Source organism: Pelophylax lessonae (assembly GCF_965119305.1).
Source record: "Pelophylax lessonae genome assembly, chromosome: 13".
NCBI classification, from domain to species: domain Eukaryota; kingdom Metazoa; phylum Chordata; class Amphibia; order Anura; family Ranidae; genus Pelophylax; species Pelophylax lessonae.
This window is the reverse complement of record NC_138780.1, coordinates 191,520,414-191,542,251: the sequence shown is the minus strand read 5'-3', so window position 1 is coordinate 191,542,251 and position 21,838 is coordinate 191,520,414. Positions and strand designations below refer to the sequence as shown.

At 42.2% G+C, this 21,838-nt stretch overlaps 1 protein-coding gene across 2 annotated transcripts in view; it reads left to right on the top strand.

The window, feature by feature from the left end:
- The window catches only part of CCDC88C (coiled-coil domain containing 88C), a 197,499-nt gene extending 179,202 nt beyond the window's left edge, over window positions 1-18,297 (top strand). Inside the window, exons 26-31 of one of the 2 annotated variants that reach the window (XM_082275436.1) lie at window positions 1,366-1,557; window positions 3,292-3,360; window positions 5,852-5,920; window positions 7,691-7,989; window positions 10,644-10,865; window positions 16,912-18,297. In XM_082275436.1, coding sequence (XP_082131562.1) covers window positions 1,366-1,557; window positions 3,292-3,360; window positions 5,852-5,920; window positions 7,691-7,989; window positions 10,644-10,865; window positions 16,912-17,805 — 1,745 coding nt within the window. In that variant the 3' untranslated portion in view covers window positions 17,806-18,297. The remainder of the gene's footprint in view (window positions 1-1,365; window positions 1,558-3,291; window positions 3,361-5,851; window positions 5,921-7,690; window positions 7,990-10,643; window positions 10,866-16,911) is intronic. The other variant, XM_082275437.1, reaches the window with a different exon arrangement.
- The last annotated feature ends 3,541 nt before the right edge of the window (window positions 18,298-21,838 follow it).

The following is a 21,838-nucleotide window of genomic DNA, read 5'->3' as shown; positions in this document are numbered from 1 at the left end:
GCCCCATCATTGGTGTCAGTAGGAAGAGGAATAGTGTCCCATTTTTTGCTTTTTGTGGGAGGAATAGTTCCCCATCATTGGGGTCAGTGGGAGCAAAAGTGCCCCATCATTGGTATTGGAGGAATAGTGCCCCATCATTGGTATTGGAGGAATAGTGCCCCATCATTGGTGTCAGTAGGAAGAGGAATAGTGTCCCATTTTTTGTTTTTAGTGGGAGGAATAGTGCCCCATCATTGGTGTCAGTATGAAGAGGAATAGTGTTCCATTTTATGTTAGTGGGGGGGGGGGGGGGAAATAGTGCCCCATCATTGGTATTAGTGTGAGGAATAGTGCTCCTTCTATCAGTAGGAAAAGGACTAATGCCCCATCTTTGCTATTAGTAGGAGGAATAGTGCCCCATCATTGGTGTTGGTGGAAGGAATAGTTTTGCATCATTGGTGTTAGTGGAAGGAATAATGAACCATCTTTGTGCAAGTGGGAGGAATTGTGCCCCAATGTTGATGTCAGTGGGAGGAATGGTGCCTCATCTTTGGTATCAGTTGGAGAAATGGTACCCTAAGTGCTGGGGAACAGCAAGCAAAGCCTGTGGGCTGCAGTTTGGCAACCACCAACCTAGGGCATCACTTTTGTTTTATTTTTGCACTGAGCCTCCTTGTGACTTTAACTTCTTTAACTTTTGGGAGTTTTTTGTGGATGCATTTTCTGCAATCCAGAGCTAGATAAAACACAGCTATACATTTTCTGGATCTTTTTGGTTTTATTAGGAGATATAACTAGGTCCTAATTAAATGTAGTGCAGCCTATGTTATATTTTCAAGTGTTGCTTGTGTATGGGTATACTGAGAGGACCCTTGTCTGCGTTCCTGAACTTTCACACCCCGCCGTCCTAATGTGTCCTTATATGTTTGCTTGATATGAAACTGGTTATGTGCTGCTTCAAATTTCTGTATTTGTACATTGTTCATCTGTTCGCCATCCACACGAAACACCACACAGCAAGCATGACCGCAGTGAGCTGTAAGAATGTTTGGATTGGAGTATCACGTGGCAGTGACAGAACCTGTACAGATCTCCAGACACTCAAAATTAGCAACTTTCTCATCTTTTCAAAAGCCAAGAGGGTTTATTTTGATGGCAATAAAGTTTGTTCCAGCATTTTTCTTCTTTATTGGTTAAAAATTCTAGTAAAAGTCTTGAAGGCTATATTCCAGCATAAGCAAGCTCCCATACGAGATAGGAAATATGGTTTCTTTCTTCTATGGCCTGTTTACTGAGGTGTCTTTGGTGCATGCTGTGCGGTGTTTCAAAAATAGTGGATCGTCTCTCCATTCTACTCACTGATGACCATGTTTTTGGCTTCTCCAGTTTTGGTTGATGTCAGTCAGAAGCAGCACCGGATGTCCTACCATGGAGGAAGCAACGAAGATGTTGTTGAAGGTCCTGAACGTGCTTCTCGTTCTCGCAGGACTGAGCCCCCATCCAGAGCTTTTTCCACATCCACCATCCACCTCTCTGGCACATCCAGTCTGAGATCTCAGCAGCCAGGTAGACCCAAAGGTAAGGAGGTCAGCAGGGTAATTATACATTTGAGGACCTTTTTATCTGCTACCCAATCTAAACCAGTGTTTCTCAACTCCGGTCCTCAGGGCACATTAACAGGCCAGGTTTGCAAGAAAACTGAAATACATCACATGGGGATATCATTTGCTGCTCAGTGATTGCAGTATTCAAGTCTGCATCTCCCTAAGGTAATACCTAAAATCTGGCCTGTTAGCGTGCCCTGAGGACCCGAGTTGAGAAACACTGATCTAAACAATGTAATGTGGAATTGTAGACCATAAATTGTCATAACGTGTCTATAGATGGCTTGAAGCTGACCTCACAAGTTGCATACGGTTTGTTCTCCATTAGATTACTATCACTGCGTAGACCGAGGCCTTAAAGTGTATGTAAATCCGAACAATGCGTGAAAAAAAAAAAAAAAATTTAATCCTTTCAGAAATCCAGTGAGCTCATAACTTCCTGTACACAGAAAATACTGCAGTCTTATCCCAATTCCCAATGTTAACAGGCGCTTGATCACATATCGAACCAAAAGTCCATGGAGTTAAAAGTAATTAATGGCACAGGGGGAGAAAAAGTCCACCATGTAGGGCAGCTATCCAGAAACCAAAAGCCAGGGGTTCCACAGGGCTAAAACAAAGACAGACAGAGGAGCCTCTAAAGCCCCGTACACACGTACCGATCGTCGGCCGAACGATCGACCGTCTTTTGTCCAGGGCTGTCGTGTCTGTTGAAAACTGCAAAAGACTGCACACGAATTTTGTCAGCCAACAACAGCCGACTGCAGAAGTGATGTCATGTGATGGTTAACTTTCCTTGTCTTTTTTTCTTTTCTGAGCATGCCCAGTCTTGCAAATCTGCTGTCTGTCGGTCGAAATCTGTACTGACTGGCGAACAATCGGCCGTTCTGGTGTTGGCCAACAAAAATTTTAATGCCTGCACACCCGATTCTGTTCGGCCGAAAATGCGCTGTCGGTTGTCGGAAGCATCATACTAACAAGCCGACAATCGGCCGATCATTCGGCGGCCGAATATTTACGGCCGACAATCGGTACGTGTGTACGGGGCTTAAGTGTAGACTTTATGCAATAGGTTTAATGAATAAAATTATGCACTCACGATCGTAAGCATATATTCATGCCCATAAAACAAGGTTCCAGTGTGGAGAAGTGTACATCATCCGGTCATGGACATCCGTCCTGCTGGAGCCAAAATCCTTTCGCCGTGGCCGGCTTGTACGGCAAGGTTAGAACCAGGAAGTAGGCTCGGTGTATTTGCTTGACAGCGAGGCTTGGTGGATAGTCGAACCTGGATGATAATCCCAATTCCCCGCTGTGGACTCCAGAACCCCTTCCTTCCAAACTATGTTCTGGAGATAATTGTGTTTTTGTAGCCTAGTCCCATCCTAGAACAAAAACCCTACAACTTCATAGATACAGCACAGTGCGCTTTGTCACCTAGCTAGGACAAGAAATGTGTTACTAGCAGTATTACCAGGTGAAAAAAGAAAGCAAAATCTAAAGCTACAATATATTACATTGTTGTTCTTGGGTGTAGATATACTTTAGATAAATGGATACAAATTAAATGATTTACCTCAAAAGATTTTGAAATGCCTAAATGGGAACTATAAAGAGATTGTATGATCAGATGGCAACATGTACAGCAAACCTATTTATCATTGCCGTAACTGAGATTAAATACCTCTGTTTTCTTGACTTTACGTAGGTTTTACCTCCGATGATAATGTTTTCGACCCCACACTAGACAATGAATCAAGTCCTGGAGGTCTACGAGGTAAGAACAAGTTATTGGTGGACTCTTGTGTTCTGCTAAACAATAAATGCCATAAAGACTTTGCCTGGTGCTCAAAAAAAATCTGGGTGCTGCACCAGCCTGAGTCACTGGAGGACAAGGCACAACAATTCTTTGTGTGAGTTGTCCAAAAGCAGTCCCAAAATTAGTGGTGGGCAAGGATTTCCAACAATACTAGAAAGCAAGTTCTTTCATCTCAAAGGACGCAATGGGTGCCCATGGGAAAATGCAAAATTTGCACCCGCCAATGCTTCAACATTCACCCTATAAAACATGGTAAACATAGGCGTGGGCACCCCCTAGCTACCCAGTGTGATGCCGATTTCCCAACTGCTTTCTGGTGCCCCGTTTCCCCCTGCAATGCTGCCAGCTTCCCTCCTCTGCCGCCAGCTGCTGCAGGGGGTGTATCCTGATGGAGAGTGGGGGAAGGGGCTGGTAAATTTTTAATTAACTGTCCCCTTCTTTTTCTGAATGAACACAGTGAGTGATCTGTACTGATCGCTCCTGTGTTCTTTCTTAACTGAAGGATATTAAACTATGTTTACTGCCAGCTGCAGAAAAGGGCCTGGGTAATCTCTGTCCTCCAGTCCCTTTCTCAGTCTCAGAAGTGAGACATCAGGGGTCTGTTTAGATCCCTGATATTTCACCAAAGCCCTGCATTGGGGCTCTTAACCGCTTAAGCCCCGGAAGATTTTACCCCCTTCCTGACCAGGGCCTATTTTGCGATTCGGCACTGCATGACTTTAACGGACAATTGCGTGATCGTGCGTCGCTGTAACTAAACTAATTTGACGTCCTTTTTTTTCCCACAAACAGAGCTTTCTTTTGGTGGTATTTGATCACCTGTGCAATTTTTCGATCATGCGCTATAAACAAAAAAAGAGCAACAATTTTGCAAATAACAATATTTTTCACATTTTTTTTATATGAAATTCCCCCCCAAAAAAAATGTAAAAATCTAAATTTTTTAACATTTTTGGCCAATTTGTTTTCTGCTACATATGTTTAGTAAAAAAAATCACAATAAGCGTATTTTGATTGGTTTGCGCAAAAGTTATTGCGTTTACTAACTAAGGGAAAGATTTTTGTCTTTTTAACGAGTAATGGCGGCAATCTACGATTTTTTTATTTTTATTTTTTTGCGGGACTACGACATTGCGGCGGACAGATCGGACCCTTGACTGACATTTTTGACACTTTTGGGGTTACCAGTGACATTACTACAGTAATCAGTGCTATACATAGGCACTGTTACTGTAAAAATGACACTGACAGGGAAGGGGTTAACTTTTATTGGGGAAGGAGGGGTTAAGTGTGTCCCTAGGGTCGTGTTTCTAACTGTGATTGGATGTGGCTTTAGATGTAACAGCAGAGATCAACGGTCCTACATAGCAGGACCTTATGATCTGTGTTGTTTCACAGGGAAGAATGACAGGCGGCTTTGTTTACATTAGCCGCCTGCCTTTCTCCCTTCACAGCGGACGATCGCGAGTGACCGCCGGTCACATGCACGGAGGTGTCCGTGAACGAGCCGGGGCGGGAGCGTGCCTCCAGGGGGCGCGCGCTCGCCCCCTATTGGATTACAGGCTAGTGACGTACCCATACGTCACTTTGCCTGGCCAGGGCTGACCGCCGCAGTATATGTGCTTGCGGCGGTCGGCAACCGGTTAAAAAAATAGTTAAGAAAATATTTTAAAAAAATACTGACACCAATATTTTCTCTATTGACACTGTCCACTGCTCTGCTGATACACGCATGTGTGTTTATGCTCTAGGGTACACACCCTAATGCAATAGGCGGAGTACACCAATGATGGTAAAGTGTGGATAGGGGACCAGGTCATGACTCTCATCCCTGAGATCTTCAGATGTAGGGGTATAGCCAGTAGAAGAAGATGACTTCTTTTTGATTTGCATAGTGTTCAAACTTCCTGCTCACAGAATTATAACCACATGTTAAGAATTACTGTACTGTGTCCTCCAATAAATGGAGAAATAAAATTATTTCCTTTTGTCTTTTGAATCCTCACCACCATCATCTTAATCTTGTTACTGAGAAGAGCTCCAGTCCCCACTGATTATCTTTGAATCCACGCCACCACCATCACTCTCTGAATCTTGGTGGTCACTGACAGTTCTCACTTTAATCATCAGATTCCCAATCACGTGACCACTTTGTCAACTATAGCATTTTTGATCACACGCGAATCTTATTTACAAAATAAACATGAACACAGCCACTGTTATGTTGCACTGCCATCTATTTAATACTGTAATTGTCAGATACAATTAAATAATTAAAAAAATGTATTTATTTTTACAATTATGCAAATTGGCCAGCCTATAATATACAAATATATTTTTTTTTAGATTCAGATGAATATTCAGAATAATTGTTGTTCTTGATTTGTCAGGGTGCTGTGAGTTATATGAATATGTGACATGTCCTGACTGAAGTATTCTCTGTTTTTAGTTCCTCTGCCCAATAGTTTGGAGAGCAGCAGAAGTGCATCAAACAGCAGCTCCCCACTGACCCTGAAAGGTAAGGGATACCCTTGGCCTACCAGCACTTTAAAGTTCTCAGACTTCTATATATAGTCCTATATATGTTCATGAAATCATAATTTTAAAATAGAGAGGTCATATCGCTGATGAAAAATGTATAAATATGAAATCATAATTTTAAGAAAGAGAGAGAGGTCCTATCGCTGGTGATAAAATTATAACTATGGGCAATTTTCAGTTTAAGGAACTATAAGCCTTCGCCTGACCTGGCAGGGCTTCCTTTGCTGGTAAAGTCTTCAGCAGAGTTACAGCTTGAAAGCCTAACTCTATTTTAGGTAAAGAAGAGTTCCATGCAAAACATTTTTGATTGCGTACTAAAGTCTTAGAAACAAAAAGGAACAGCAGAAGGCGCTGCTAAGTGCAGTAATTACAGGTGCTTTACTGCCTCAAGGAGAATAAACACTTGCTACAGTAGGTGTAAAAGCTCATCAAAGTCATCGAGCCACAGCGGTGTCCAGCGGGCTGCATCCATGTGAGGAGTCTGTGTCGGCGGCTTCATGATGGCATGAAGATGGAGCCAATAGGCATACTCCAAAACGTGTCCCGCCCCTTCTGACGTCCCTTCCAGGTCCTGTGGTCCACCCTAGTTCCGATTGCTCTTCCTGCTTCCACCCTCCATGGATGTCCACTGCCGCCTGGCCCAGGATCCCCCACATCAGTGCTGCCACCGACACAGAGACTGCTCGCATGGATACAGCCTGCTGGGCACCTCCTGGACACTGCTGTGACTTTGACACTGATGAGCCTTTACACCTACTGTTTCTAGTAAGTGCTTTTATCTCCTTGAGGCAGTAAAGCACCTGTAATTACTGCACTTAGAAGCGCCTTCTGCTGTTCCTTTATAGTTTATAGTAGAGAGCTTCTCCCCTCTCCTTGAAGTGCTGCTGGAGTGTGCATCTTAAGACTATCTGAGCCCACCCCCCAGTGTGGTCCAGTGCTAGCCAGTCAGTTCCCCCAGAGCACCCTGTTTTCTCTTGTCTAGTAAAGTCTAAGGTTTTATTTTTTAGTGAAAGGGCAAGAGATAGCATGAAGAGCGCTAAAACAAATGAGTCCAAGAAAATGAATCATATAATAAATAAAAATACAGCCAATGCTTTTCAGGGTCTGCACACCTTTCATTTATCAGGGCTATAAGAAAACACTGTAGCCCCGATGAAGATGCTCAGACCTCTGAAACATGTTGGCTGTTTTTTTTTTAATTACTTGGTGAACTTTTATAGCTTTCTTGATCTCATTAGTGGTTTGGCACTCTTCATGCTATCTTTCTCTTCATGGATTTGGCTTCACCAAGGCCACGCTGCACCTTAGAAAAAGTTTTGTCATCCTGCAAGATTTCACCACTGATTTTTGGCATTCCCGGTGCCTCTCCCAAAACCTATTCCAGATGTTTATTGCTCCTTTTGGGGAGATTTCCACTCTTTCTGTCCTATAAATATGTTGGCAAGTCCAGCAGTAGTCTAATAGTGACAGAATAACCCACCACTGTCACCAAGACAGATCTCCCTTTGGGCAGATATCCCCTCAGCTATTGCACCGGTGACAACTTACTTTGGATTGGGAATATGGTCTTTTCCCAAACTGGAAGCAATATCTGTCAACAGAGATTTCCCATCTTTTTAAAGCAGCCAAATTTTACTTTTTGGTGGACATCATGAAAGATCGTTTCCGATTGGGTGCCAAGAGTTTCTGCACATTATTAATCATACAAGTCCAAAAATGATGACAACCTCTTTTGTGTTTGGTCTAGGCTCCTCGGGTTATCCTCCAGTCAGGACGGAGAGTATGAGCAGCGAAGATTTGGTTCCCACTAAAGATATTGCCACCTTGCCCAGAGACGGCTATGCTGCGAAGTCCAGCTCTACCCTGATAGTTCCTGGCAGCAAACTGGAGATTCCATCTAATAGGAACAGCGTGGTCTCTTACAGCCAGTCCGAGAAGAGACCCCCTAGCCGCGCTCAGTCCAGGCCACGGTCGGGGTCTCCAGGGAGTGAAATGGTGACCTTGGAGGAGTTTTTGGAGGAAAGCAGCTCCCAGTCTCCCCCAGCTGTAAGTATTTCACAATGGGTGTTTTGGGCAAATTTCTATGCACAGTAAATTTTGCATTGGGCATACACTTTGATCCCAAAAATAAAACTCAATGCTGTCTCTACACAAAGCAGAGAGTTCTTATATGGGGTCCTGAGAATATTTGACTTGCTTTCATAAAAACTAAAAGACAGTATATTATGTTCATGATCTTGCTGCCTCCTATGTAACACTGTAATTATAGAGAAATTGGTTATAGATTAAAATTAGCCCCACGTTCGATTCTCCCTGCTGTTCACTTTCTTGAAATGAAAGAAAATTTGTGCTGAAAAAAATTGTGACTCACGAGAATGCAACAATTATATTTTAAAATTCAATCTGTATCTCTTTTGAGTCATTGACAGTCTTAAGCCGGCCATAGACTGTTTGAATCATGATTCGAACTTTGTATGGGCATGCTGAATGTACACAAGTGGATTGGTGGATCAGCTTGGGTACAACAAGCCTGCCGGAGTTAACATGCGATTATTGCCAGCAGCTGTTATAGCTGCTATCAATAATCACTGTGTTCTTGAGAACAAAATGGGTCCATGGGAGGGATTCCCCCCATCAACCCTGACTGTCCCATGGTTGCTGGAAAGAAATTTGCTCCGTCTATGACCGGCCTTAGACTACCAATCAACAAGCATTTGCACTGGGATGTTAGCAATGGCTGCCTCCGTATTTCTCTCAGGACAGGCTCCCTTTAACTAGTCTACTGTAAATCACTGCTTAGCACTGCTCATTTTAAAGGCTCGGTCCATCTAAAACTGATATCTCAGTAGGTCTGTGAAGGTTCTCATTGGTCCTGGTCATTGTATAGCTAGTAGTTTGCAATATTGAACTAGACATTGTCTGTAATGTTAAAGACATTTTTTAGCTTACTAAGCCGCTTCTTAATTTCCAGTGAGTTTCGGGAAGATACCCCAGTATTTTTATTCACACCTTAAGACACTTTTATCCAATTACCATGGAATGTGTAGACCTTGATCACCCAAGAACAAGATGGAATGTGTGAAAGTTGTAGAATCATCCTCTTCGATTTACAGAATCCCATTGTTGGTGTCCCATACTCCATGACACCATCAATGGGATTATGTAGCTAGAACTGGGTGGTTCTGCGACTTTCATCCTCCCATCCTGTTCTTGGGTGATCAACGTCTATACATTCCATGATGATTGGACTAAGATGTCTTAAGATGTGAATGTTTGGGTATCTTCATGACACTCACTGGGACTGAAGAACTGGCTTTGGTAAATACCAAACATCTTCAACATTTACAAAATCCAGTTGAATGTTAACTTCTACTAGCTGCTATCTCAGTATTTGGTACATGCACGTGACTTGAAATAACCCAGCTGGTGGCTTCTTGTAGATTGCTAAGGAATCCCTGTATTTGAGTTCACAGCTCCTCACACCTGTTGAGGACCTAATAATTGCAATGTCTTCTGTTTATTTCATACAGTTGGCTCTATTGGCTAGTATCTAATGAGAAAGAGAGATAGTTTTAGGTGGACATACCCTTTAAATCCCAAGAGGGGTCAAAGGGGTGATCTGAAATTGTGTAGAACTTGGCTTTATCCACATCATTTCAGGTTGTGCCAACTAAACCCATAAGGTCACTCTCCTTGCAGGTCTCTGACCAATCTCGTCACCACTGCTCTCACAGATATCCTCATGTACAATGCAGGACCAGTGATCACTATTGAACCTGCCCTGCCCTGTACGCGATGATGTCCGAATACTCATCCACAGTGCAGCATGCAAGAGAAGAGGACTGGACCATCATCTGCTGTGGGTCCATGAAGTTAGGCAAGTTGGATCACCCCTTTGACAAAACCAAGCAATAAATCCTTTTTTATTTATTTTTTTGAGTGCCTAGTTCTCCTCTAATGCCTCGTACACACGCAACGATTATCGGCCGACCGATCGTCCGACTTTTGTCCAGAGTGGTGTTTTATTTGTTGGAATGTGCCTAGACTGCGCACAAATTTTCTCGGCCAAAAAAAATCTACTTCTTAAGTGATGTCATGTGCTGGTTTACTTTCCGTGTGTTTTTTCATCTCTGAGCATGCCCAGTCTTGCTCATCAGATTTTTGTCTGCTGAAATCTGTACTGACTGACGGAAAATCGGCCGTTGTGTTGACGGCCAACAAAAATTTTATAGCCTGCACACCAGATTTTTTTCGGCCGAAAAGTCGGAGTCTGTTGTCGGAAGCATCATACTAACAAGCCGAAAATCAGCCAATCGGACGTTGGCCGAAAATTCACGGCCAATAATCTTTGCGTGTGTACGGGGCATTAGCTGTATTTATATCTGAGTGTTGTAGCTTGAAGATGCTCAACATGCAAAATCCCATTGATTTCAATGGCCCCTGTTCAAACAGATGTGAGCAGGGGCCATTGAAATCAATGAGATTTTGCTGGTTGAGTGTCTTCGAGGCTTAAAGATCCATATTGCTAAGATGTGAATGCAGCCTAATGGATGTCATTGGAAGCCGGAACAAATGAACCACCCTACAATTCATTGGGATGATTTTGGGGGGCAGGGAGAATCAGTACAATGGAATATCCCCCATAACATTTTGTCTTGCCATACAAGTTTAAGTTTTGCTCCCCCGTCTCTCCTTTTCAGCGCCGCAGCAGTTTAATTGACAGCGAGTTGATCACTCTACAGCAGTTTCTGTTAGAAGCCGAAACCCTCCACCCTTCCTCCCATTCCCCCTCTCCTACCCTTCATCTCAAGGACTCCTCCGACCCACCGTCAAGAACAGCATCGCCGTCCCTTGAGAATTGCACATGGAGGCAGAGAACCGACCCGGTCAATAGGAGAGCGACTTCGCTGTATATCCCCAGGGTACCCAACTTCTGAACCTCCATGTCTGTCCTGCACCATCTCACCCACAAGCACCTTGCATGCCTAACACTTGTTTAACCCTTTCCTATCCTAGGCACTGATCTCCAAAGATTAACTCTGGTTATTTCCGTTTCTCGGTGTCTCGCAAACTGGTGGGAATGGTGGGTCTTGTCCTCTATGAGGTTTTTGGGACTGTGCCAATGGTGTTAAGTTAACAAATAACATCTTCACACTCCACAGAGCTACATTAACTAATATCTTTTATCTGTGTTTAAGAATTCCTGGAATAGTTTGGTTGCCAAAGTTATGTGGTGTTATAAATTAAGACTGATATTTGTGTGTAGAATACAAAGAAATACAATTTCATCTGTGAAGGAAGTCCACACCCTTGCTGTAAATGTTAATGCATTCTTCTAGCTGAACTCCGGCCTCAAAACTTTCATTTAAATCTATTCCTAAGTAGCCACAAAGAATAGAAATCTACTTTGTGTGCACCAATTGCCTTTACAACCCCAAATATTGGCTTATAAAAGTAGCAGGGACATCATTACTGTGCTGATCATAGCCTGTGCAGAGATGTGGGAGGGACCTAACAGGCCCCACCTGCTATAGAAAACTGGTGGGGGGGCGGAGACAAGACCAGTCGCCTTGCAAAAGGGGAGAGATGAGCAGTGAGCGGTCTTTATTACAGGAAGTCTCACAATGGATTACTGCACAGATCTGGAAGAAATATACAAATCACACCGAGATTCAAGAGTCCACTTGAACAATGGATTTGCATTAATTCTGAGCCCGGAGTTAAGCTTTAAATATTTAAACACACAGTAATAAAGTAGAACAATAAAATGTAAACCTTTTATGGTGCATGAGATGATGTGGTATATTTACTAAAACTGGAAAGTGCAACATCTGGTGCAGCTTTGATTAGAAACCAAGATGAGATGTATAAAACTCCGCGCAAAAGGACTCTAATAGGATATGCCCAAAAATTCTGCAAAGAAAATATGTCCCAGTGACAAGTGTGTGGAGTAAATATAATATATAGATAATGTGTATGAGTGTAGGCTGCAGCCTCCCTGAATATTAGTCCGGGGACTAAATAAAAAATGGATAAAAGATAGGGTGTTGGCGCTGCCTATTTAAAAAACAATAAAAATATACAAACTGTAAATGTAATAAAGTGACAGTGACAAATAATTTAGCGTAAATATTGCATGCTAAAACATAACTCAATACAAATGAGTGCTAATCTAAATAAAGGTGCTTAGCAGATAAAGTGCTTATCAAATAAAGTGTTGTAGTGCACGTGCAAAGAAATCCCAACTATATCATATAGTATATGGAAAGTGCTGTAAAGAGCTGGGGAAAGAACTAATATACAAAGGATAAATATACAAATACCGGAAAAAATGTAATAAAATGAAAACACAATCAGAGTGGTGTTGGTGTACAAATAGAATATACTAAAAGGAAACACAATCCAAATAGTGCTGGTGTGCAACCAATCTGTGAATAGTCCCAACACAATCCAAATAGTGCTGGTGTGCAACCAATCTGTGAATAGTCCCAATGATGGAATTTTTGTAGTCCAGTGACTGAGTATATTGTGCAGGGAAAAAAAATATATATATGAGTGGTAGGTGACAATCACTGTATTCAAAAGGGTGACCCCGTGCCGTGTGGTAGGGTGCTGCGTGGTCCTTTCTGGTGAAAAAGGCTCGCTTACCAGAAGCACCCACCCCACACAGGGGTATAAGGCGGGTGTATAAGGATCAAGGATTAGAAACCAATCAGCTTCCAGGATTTTATTTTAAAAGCTTAATTGAACAAGCTGATTGACTACCATACAGAGCTGCACTAGATTTCGCACTCCAGTTTTAGTAAATAAACCCGAATGTAACATTCTAAATAATGTTTATTAAAAGTATATGTTATAGCCATTACTTTTTTGTTTGCTTTGGTATTGTAGGAAAGGGTTTTTGTGGTATTATGCTCCCTATTTAAAGACGTTTCTCTTATTTTCCTGTTTCCCTTATTTTCCTGTTTCCCTTATTTTCCGGTTTCCCTTATTTTCCTGTTGCCCTTATTTTCCTGTTGCCCTTATTTTCCTGTTGCCCTTATTTTCCTGTTGCCCTTATTTTCCTGTTGCTCTTATTTTCCTGTTGCTCTTATTTTCCTGTTTCAAAAATGCAACAGCAAGTTAGAGAAAATCTAAAAAGAAAGAGTGTAGTTTTTGCTTAGAAAGATGTCCCCATTGGAGGATTTCCCCTGGTGACAACTCTACGATTTTGGACTTATCATAATTTCTGTCTTGGTGATATTGGTGACCAGGACAGAGAAGGTGAAATGAACCAGCAGGAAAGCAGACAGACAGGTTTTTGTTTTCAGCTGACAGTGGTCATAGTTCTGTTCCACTCTGTCCAAAAGTACAATATACTTTGTCTCATATTATGTCTGGAACGTCTTTGGGTTTTTCTTGGTATGCAAAGGGTGGGGGGGGGGGGGTTGTGGTGGATGGTGGAGTTAGATAGGTATTAGTATGGCCTCCCCCCCCACTACCATTAATTTGTGTATTAAAACGTGTAAGTAAACAAATTAGCTTCTGCAGGCACCTAAACGTGTTCTCACAATATAGTGCATACATTCAAGAGGGCTGATGCTGCACTGCTAATGTGCATACAATAATAAAGTGCACAATCAAAAGCAATGCTACACCGAATCAAAAATATGTATAAACCCAATATATCAACCAAAAATCTTTACTTAACGTTGTGCAGAATAGACTATTGTTATAAATACTTGATATTCCTTACGTAATCATTTTTCTATTATTTAATTATATTTTTTCGTATGAACATTAGCAGCGCAGCAGCATCTCTTTTGAAAATCTCTTTTGAAAATCTATATATATATATATATATATATATATAGATTTTTATTGAAAAAAAATGGATAAACAGTAAAGTGGTGCACTGTTCTAATATATAGTGTATTACATTTAATAAGTTTATATGGTGCTATAACTCATGACAGTGTATCCAAAAAATAACTTTCAACAAATGTCCAAAAAATAAATCAAAATTGGGTAATAAGTGGTGTATAAAAAAACAGTGCAAAATCTTAAATAAACTTGAATACATAAAATGCAATTGAAGAAGGTAAAAAAGAGTAATCTTCTCCCAAAAAAAAAAAAAATTATAAAAAAAAGTTCATGAGACATTGGTGCATGTGTGCTCCACAGTACACTGGAAATCTTCAGTGATCAATAGTGATTCCTATGTGTGATCCAACCACCTAATATCCACCTCTGTATGCAATATGCGCTAACCTTAAATAAACCAATATCTCGCAGTGTGTGTGTGTGTGTGTGTGTGTGTGTGTGTGTGTGTGTGTGTGTATATATATATATATATATATATATATATATATATATATATATATATATGTGTGTGTGTATGTATATATATATATATATGTGTGTGTATATGTGTGTGTGTGTGTGTATATATATATATATACACACTCTCTCAAATAAATTTATAAATGTATATATTTATGGAATTTTATATAATTAAAAATATATACCAAAATATATTTATATAGACACACTTTTAATTAAAAATGTGTATATATATATTTATATATACATACACATACATTTTTTGTATAAACTCTTAGAAATAAATATACAGAGCATTAAAGTTTTTATGATAATCCTTGTACAGGAATGATGAGGTAAGACTTTAAACCTGTATGGTCAAAGGGAACTAGAAAAAATGTTTGGGCTGCCTTTGCTAATCTCCTTTTAGAACTCTCTGAATGAAATACTTTCCCACCAAGTCAGTAACTCGGAATGCATTGTCACTAGAACATCATTTTCTGGAGGAGAGCTCAGCTGTGTCAATGTTTCAAATCCATCCTTGCCAGCAACTGAGCCCATTCTCCTAGGAAACAGAATTCATTTTCATGTGTTATGTTGTACAAAAAAATATTCACCCCCTTTTTCATATTATTTTAAATACACAGCATGCAACGTAATGCCATGTGCTTGACGTCTTAAAGGGATTGTGTAGCCTGCCATTATTTTTCTATTTTACATTGAACACAATACACTTCCTGTGTGGTTGAAATCACACATCAGCAACTACATTTTAGGCAGCGTATTTGTAGTACTTAAAGTGGTGTTCCGGCCTCCCCCTCCAAAAATTAAGTCAGCAACTACACGTACATTTTTTTTTTTTTCTGGCTTTTTTTCTATTTTTTATTTTGACCTAGTGATCCTTTCAGTAATACATTTCCTGTCCTAGGGTGACAATGTTTAATGTACTGTATCTATAGAGGCGCAGAGTTGTCACCCTAGTACAGGAAGTAATAACCCCTTTCTCCTCATCGCCATTAAGTTGGTGGGAGTTATGTAGCTGGGACCAGTGTAATTAATAGGATGCAGCACAGCCAGGGAGTACAGGAGGTTATAAACGTACAAGAGTCTTAACCTGATCAATAGGTATCCTTTCCATGCACTTGAACAAATACAAAACAATTTATATTTTAATGGTATATTAAAAGCTGAATTCCTGGCAAGGTTATTTTTACATGGTTACATTAGTCCCCCTTAGAACAATATAACTTTGCTTACACCATACTTGTGAAAGCTGGAAATCAATGTAGTAGGTGTAGATCCTACAGTGATTGCCACTAGCTTCCAGGTCTCATGCCAACATAAGAGGTTGCCCACTCGGCATGGGTGCCATTTAAAGCGGAGTTCCACCTAAAAGTGGAACTTCTGCTCATTTGCTTTCTCCCCCCCCCCTTCCGGTGCCACATTTGGCACCTTTCAGGGGGGGGGGGGGGCGGGTACCTGTTTTTGGAAAGGTACCCTTCCCCCACTTCCGGGACAGACGGTGCCGCGGTCCCTTTGAAGTTTGGCCACTCCTCCTTCCCCCACCGCCGAGCCAATCCGAATGCGGAGCGCACTTTGCGCATGCGCATTAGGGACCTGCCTATGAAGCCGCAAGGCTTCACTGCCGGGTTCCCTCACCGGCAATGGCGGCAGCACCCGACACCCGATGGAGACATCGGCTGCGGTGCTGACATCGCTGGACTCCAGGACAGGTAAGTGTCCTAATATTAAAAGTCAGCAGCTATGGTATGTGTAGCTGCTGGCTTAATTTTTGAAGGGGGAGGCTGGAACACCGCTTTAAGTAGGCCATACATGGTGCAAATTTCTTTCCTGCAACCATCAACACACAGTGCTGACAGGAGAATCCCTCCTGCTGAGCAACTGTCTGCTCTTGGTGGGTGGGGACGCTGTCCCCGCCTGTGAGGAGACTGTGATTACCGTTAGCAGCTGCTAGCGATAATTGCAGGAGAATCCGGCAGGCTGGTTGTACCCAAGTTGATCAATCAGCTTGATACATTCAGCCTGTCCATTAACGGTCAAACGGTTTGCACTTATTAAAAGAAAATGGGAAGCGTTCCCTGAAAGGAGCCCATGCCAAACAGGTGACCTCCTGTGCTCTGTAAGCAGCAGGGCAGCTGCTAGGCATTTGACCCAAAGCTAGCAGAGACTGGCCAAGAATAATGCATGGTTACATTGATCCAAGGTAGATCAATTTAACCTATGTTAAAATGTTTCATTGTTAACAGACCAAAAGGGAAGCGAAAAAGTTTTGTTATTCGGGTTTATCAATAAAACAATAAAAATCAATTAAAAAAAACTAAGTAATAAAAATTACTAAAAAAAAAAAAAATCTAAAATTCATGCTTCCTAAAATACATTATACGTTCCCTTTAACGTTGCTTACCAAGTTTACTTTTGTAGAAGATGGCAACACGGTCAATTCTGCACACTGGAGGAAAACTTTTTGTTGTCCCACTTAGGTTCCAGTTGTCACTTTTTCTTATATCTTAGTGGCCAATCAGATGCCAGATTATATTACCTATTGATAGCACCAAACTTTCTGACCCCGAAATTGCCCCCACTGACCTGTAAAATCTGAAATGGTTCATGCACTAAGTGGTTGTTTCTCCGTTTTTTTTTTTTTAGGAGCCATCAAGCAATCAGGATGATTTGTTGGGTGATTATTTTAAAAGATCTGGTGAGCCTCAGGAGACTGGAAACCTGTCTGGTCAACCTGGCTACAGGGACTTCCAAACGATGCCTGCCAACTATCTAAGTTCATCAGTGGCTGGAGATGGCAGAATGATGAAACCGGGGCAGTTTGTCAAACCCAGCCCACGGCCGATAGAAACTGGAACAAGTTCGCTCAGACGACTACAACCAACACAACAGCCCATTACAACACCCAGGCAAACTCCGGAGCCCCAGCATCCAGGTAGCATAGCTGCCAGGGGGAATTCTCTCAGCCGGGTATTTAGTTTGGCTACGGCAGACCTCCTCAAAGCCAATGGTCCGGAGATGAACCGAACGGAGAAACCGGAGCTGGAGCCCCTATCAGGGAAGGATTTTAACAGCTCTATTTTAAGAACCTCCACCCCTACTGGTTCTCCAAGAGACAGACAACAGTCAGCCAGGATGCCCAACCTACCAAGAGGTGAAGACTTGCGCAGTCGAACTTTAGATAATCGATATCTGTCAGTGGCCAATTCCAGTCAAGACCGGACATTGCAGTCTGCCCCGCCATCCGGCAGCTTACAACAGTTGTACACAACAGCTTCCTGTGCCGGCAGGGGCAAACCACGACCTACTTCCCGCTTTGGAGAAGTGGCCATGATCTCACCTGTGAGACCAATCTCCAGCATACCCGAGGCCGAAGGTCAAACGGTCACTGCACATACCAAACCACCCAACACAGACTGCCCACCACCTCCAGCCAATGATGAGGAGGCCAACAAAGGTGGATCTACCAAAAGTACGCCTTCATCTCCAGATCCCAATGCTGACCCCCAAACTGTTTGGTACGAGTATGGCTGTGTGTGATGAATGCAGCAAAATGGCAGACATTTTCAAATTTAATTGTGGTCCATCCTTCAGAATTGCCACTTTCTATAGAACATGACCCTCCAAGGGCTTTGTTTTTACAGGAAATAGGTTTCACTTAACTCTACCAAGCTGCCGAAGACCTCCATACAATTACCATTGACTTGCTGAGGTTTAGGTTTTTGTTTTGACCGGTATGTAAATAAATGTGCTCACTGCTGATTATACAAAGACTCCCATGGAGAGGTGCACTGTGACAATATGCATCTTCAGCTCTAGAAACGAGTCAAAAGCTTCTTGGCTTTACAGAGGTTTATATTGTAAATAGTAGTGTGACTTTTTTTTAGTTTGTATATGTTGTAAGTCAAAACCTGGTGCTTAAAATATTGGTACAGCCAGCGCAGGGAGAAGCTTGGCATCAGACATGTACATTAAGCAACAAGCAATTTAAAGCACACCTGTCATTGGTGCAATATGGAGGCCAACCATCTACTAAAATGCCGGTTGTCCAATTTCTGCTTTGCGGAGTTGTTGGTTTGGAACACGCAAATGAAGGTTGAGTCATTCACCTGAGACAAGCATACTGATTACTTTTCTGCAAAGTAATTACCTTGTAGGGTCAACATAATAGCCAGGCAACTTGCAGTTTCAGGAGTGCCCAGTGAAGACAGCCTGTAGGTCAGGCCTCCTTTGCCATGTTGGTATTGGCGCCTTCTTTGACCAGTTGGGGGAATTGTTTTTGAAATCCTATATTGATTGTGCGAGTCTTCTATCAAAAGCTATTAGGGTCTTAGATTATAACAGGGTCATCACTATGCTGTTAAAGAGAACCTGTCGCTAAATAACCCTTCCTTAAGAGGCTTCTCATCCAGGTAGGTATTACTTAACCACTTTACCACCGGAGGATTTTGCTGTCTTACGTCTGGGCCACTTTTTGCGATTCAGCACTGTGCGAATTTAACTGACAATTGCGCGGTCATGCAACGCCGTACCCAAACGAAATTTACGTCCTTTTTTTCCCACAAATAGAGCTTTCTTTTGGTGGTATTTGATCACCTGTGCGATTTTTACTTTTTGTGCTATAAACCAAAAAAGAGCGACAATTTTGAAAAAATAACAATATTTTTCACATTTTTTTTATATGAAATTTCCCCCCAAAAAAATGTAAAATCAAAATGTTTTATCATTTTAGGCCAATTTGTTTTCTGCTACATATTTTTGGTAAAAAAAATTGCAATAAGCGTATTTTGATTGGTTTGCGTAAAAGTTATTGCGTTTACTAACTAAGGGAAAGATTTGTCGTTTTTGGTGTTTTTTTTTTTTTTTTTTTAACGAGTAATGGAGGCGATCTGCGATTATTTTTTTTTTTTTTTTGCGGGACTGCGACATTGCGGCGGACAGATCGGACCCTTGACTGACGTTTTTGACACTTTTGGGGTTACCAGTGACATTACTACAGTAATCAGTGCTATAAATATGCACTGTTACTGTAAAAATGACACTGGCAGGGAAGGGGTTAATTTTATTGGAGAGGGAGGGGTTAATGTATGCCTGGTGCTTACTAACGTGTGTGGGGGGAGGTGACTATGTGACACAGGGACAGATCGCAGGTTCAGCCTGCAATCTGACCCTGCCTGTCACTTAGGAGATCCGCCCGCTTTGTTTACACAAGCGGACGGATCTCCAGACTCGATTCCCCGACGATCGGGGAAGAGCTGCTCCTCCCCTGGCCTGACTCCCGCTGTGACTGAATACAGCGGGAGCGAGCCTCCGGCGGCGCGCGCGAGCCGCCGAGAGTGGGGGAGTGTCTGGTGACGTAGCTCTACGTCGCCAGACGATAACGAACCACTTTGCCGCAGTAGAGCTCTAGTGAGCAGTGGCAAAGTGGTTAAATTGCGGACTGCGTTTTCATTCTTGCACCTTTAAGCAGAGGCTTCTCATATTCACCGTGTTCCCAAGTTGTTGGCCTAGAACTAGCAACAGGATCGAAGTCTGAAATTGGCAGCTTCCATCAGCGTCAGGTGTTTTGCTTTATGCCCTTTAAAGTGGAACTCCTGCCAAACCTCTGTTTGCTTTGGTAAAATGGGAGAGAATTGTTCGAACAGGTTCTTTATTGAATTGCAATCAGATACAATCCATCATCATGAAATTGCTGTCAACAGGAGCAAAGCCTATACCATCAGCCAAACACATGACAAAAGGCTACAATGTATATAAGCTTATTATATGCACATGGATATTCACTTTATAAGAATGGTAAAAGTACAACTATAAACAGTAGCATACACACCCTTGAACACAACACCACTACAACCTGTCTTGTTGGAAACTGGTCAACCAGGACACTGCAGTAGCCGCAGTTCACGGGGAATGGGGAAGAATTTAAAGTGGCTTTGGACATCAGAAAACATTCACCTAACCCAGCTATCTATGGCTATATTTGAGACTCTTACATGGCTGTTGGTACTAGCTGACCCAGGGAGACCTCTCCTAATTAAGCTTTCTATGGAAAGAAGCAATTGGCAGGATTATTTTCTCCCAGAGATGTCCTTTGGATCACCAAGCTAAGCTTACCCTATGGGTAGCATGTGACTCTCCCCCATTCCTTCCATGATACAGCACTGGGTGCCTTAGCAAGTGATGTTCTTTGGACACCAAACTTACCCTATGGGTAGCGTGTGACTCTCGCCCCATTCCTTCAATGATACAACACTGGGTGCCTTAGCAAGTGATGTTCTTTGGACACCAAACTTACCCTATGGGTAGCATGGGACTCTTCCCCCAGTCCTTCCATGATACAACACTGGGTGCCTTAGCAAGTGATGTTCTTTGGACACCAAACTTACCCTATGGGTAGCATGGGACTCTTCCCCCATTCCTTCCATGATGCAACACTGGGTGCCTAAGCAACCAATCACTAGTGCTGTCACATAGAGTTGGAGAGAGGCCTTCGCTCTGACTGAGCTAGGCTTGGAGTTCACAAAGGTTTTTTTTTTTTTTCTCCTGCAAGTGATATGTATAAGCAGATGGGAGGTTGGCCAAGTCACTTCGGGTCTACAAGCATTCCAGCATTGGCTGCATGGCCGTTCTCAGGGCAGTTTTCCTTATGGAGGTAACACTGGACCTTGTCTAGGTAATGAACACTGGTGCAGCCACTTGTATTGGTAGCACATGTAGTGGGGGGTGACAAAGCAAGAGAACATTTAGGAGACAAGAAAAGTGTTCTCTTCCTTTAACAGGAAGTACATGATTAAAGACTTTCATGGTGGAATCCCCAGGGTTTTAAATGAAATCTGCAGATTCAAAAATATGAAAGATGGCATTTGAAATAACAATACCATGTTACAGAAGGCGTCTTATTTCCTAACAGGGCACCATTACTCCCTCCATGGCTGTCCAGCAACACAGCTAGCAGGGAGTTGACTGCGCTGGCAGATGGCACTTTCTTCATCTCCAAGCCCTTACTAGCTTACTTGGAACGGTTTAGTTGACAACCCCCCCCCCCCCCCCCCCGCATTCCTCGTGAGACCCTTGTATGGGACAAGTGCTTAGAGACAAAGAAAAGTGCCATCAGGTCAAAGCAATAGTATCCTTGATAGCCGTGTTGTTGGATGCCCGTAAAAAGAGGAAGGCGGCCCTGTCCTATAGTTAGCCTTAAAAAGCACATAGGAAGATGGTATTAAGTTCTACAAGTACTTTTTCCTTTAACCACTTCAGCCCCGGAGGATTTGGCTGCTCAAAAACCAGGTCCTATTTTGCGATTCGGCACTGCGTGACTTTAACGGACAATTGCGCAGACGTGCGACGCTGTACCCAAATGAAATTGACGTCCTTTTTTTCCCACAAACAGAGCTTTCTTTTGGTGGTATTTGATCACCTGCGCGTTTTAATTTTTTGCGCTATAAACAAAAAAACAGCGACAATTTTGAAAAAACAACATTTACACATTTTTTTACATGAAATTCTCAAAAAAAAAAAGTAATCAAAATTTTTTTTAACATTTTAGGCCAATTTGTTTTCTGCTACATATTTT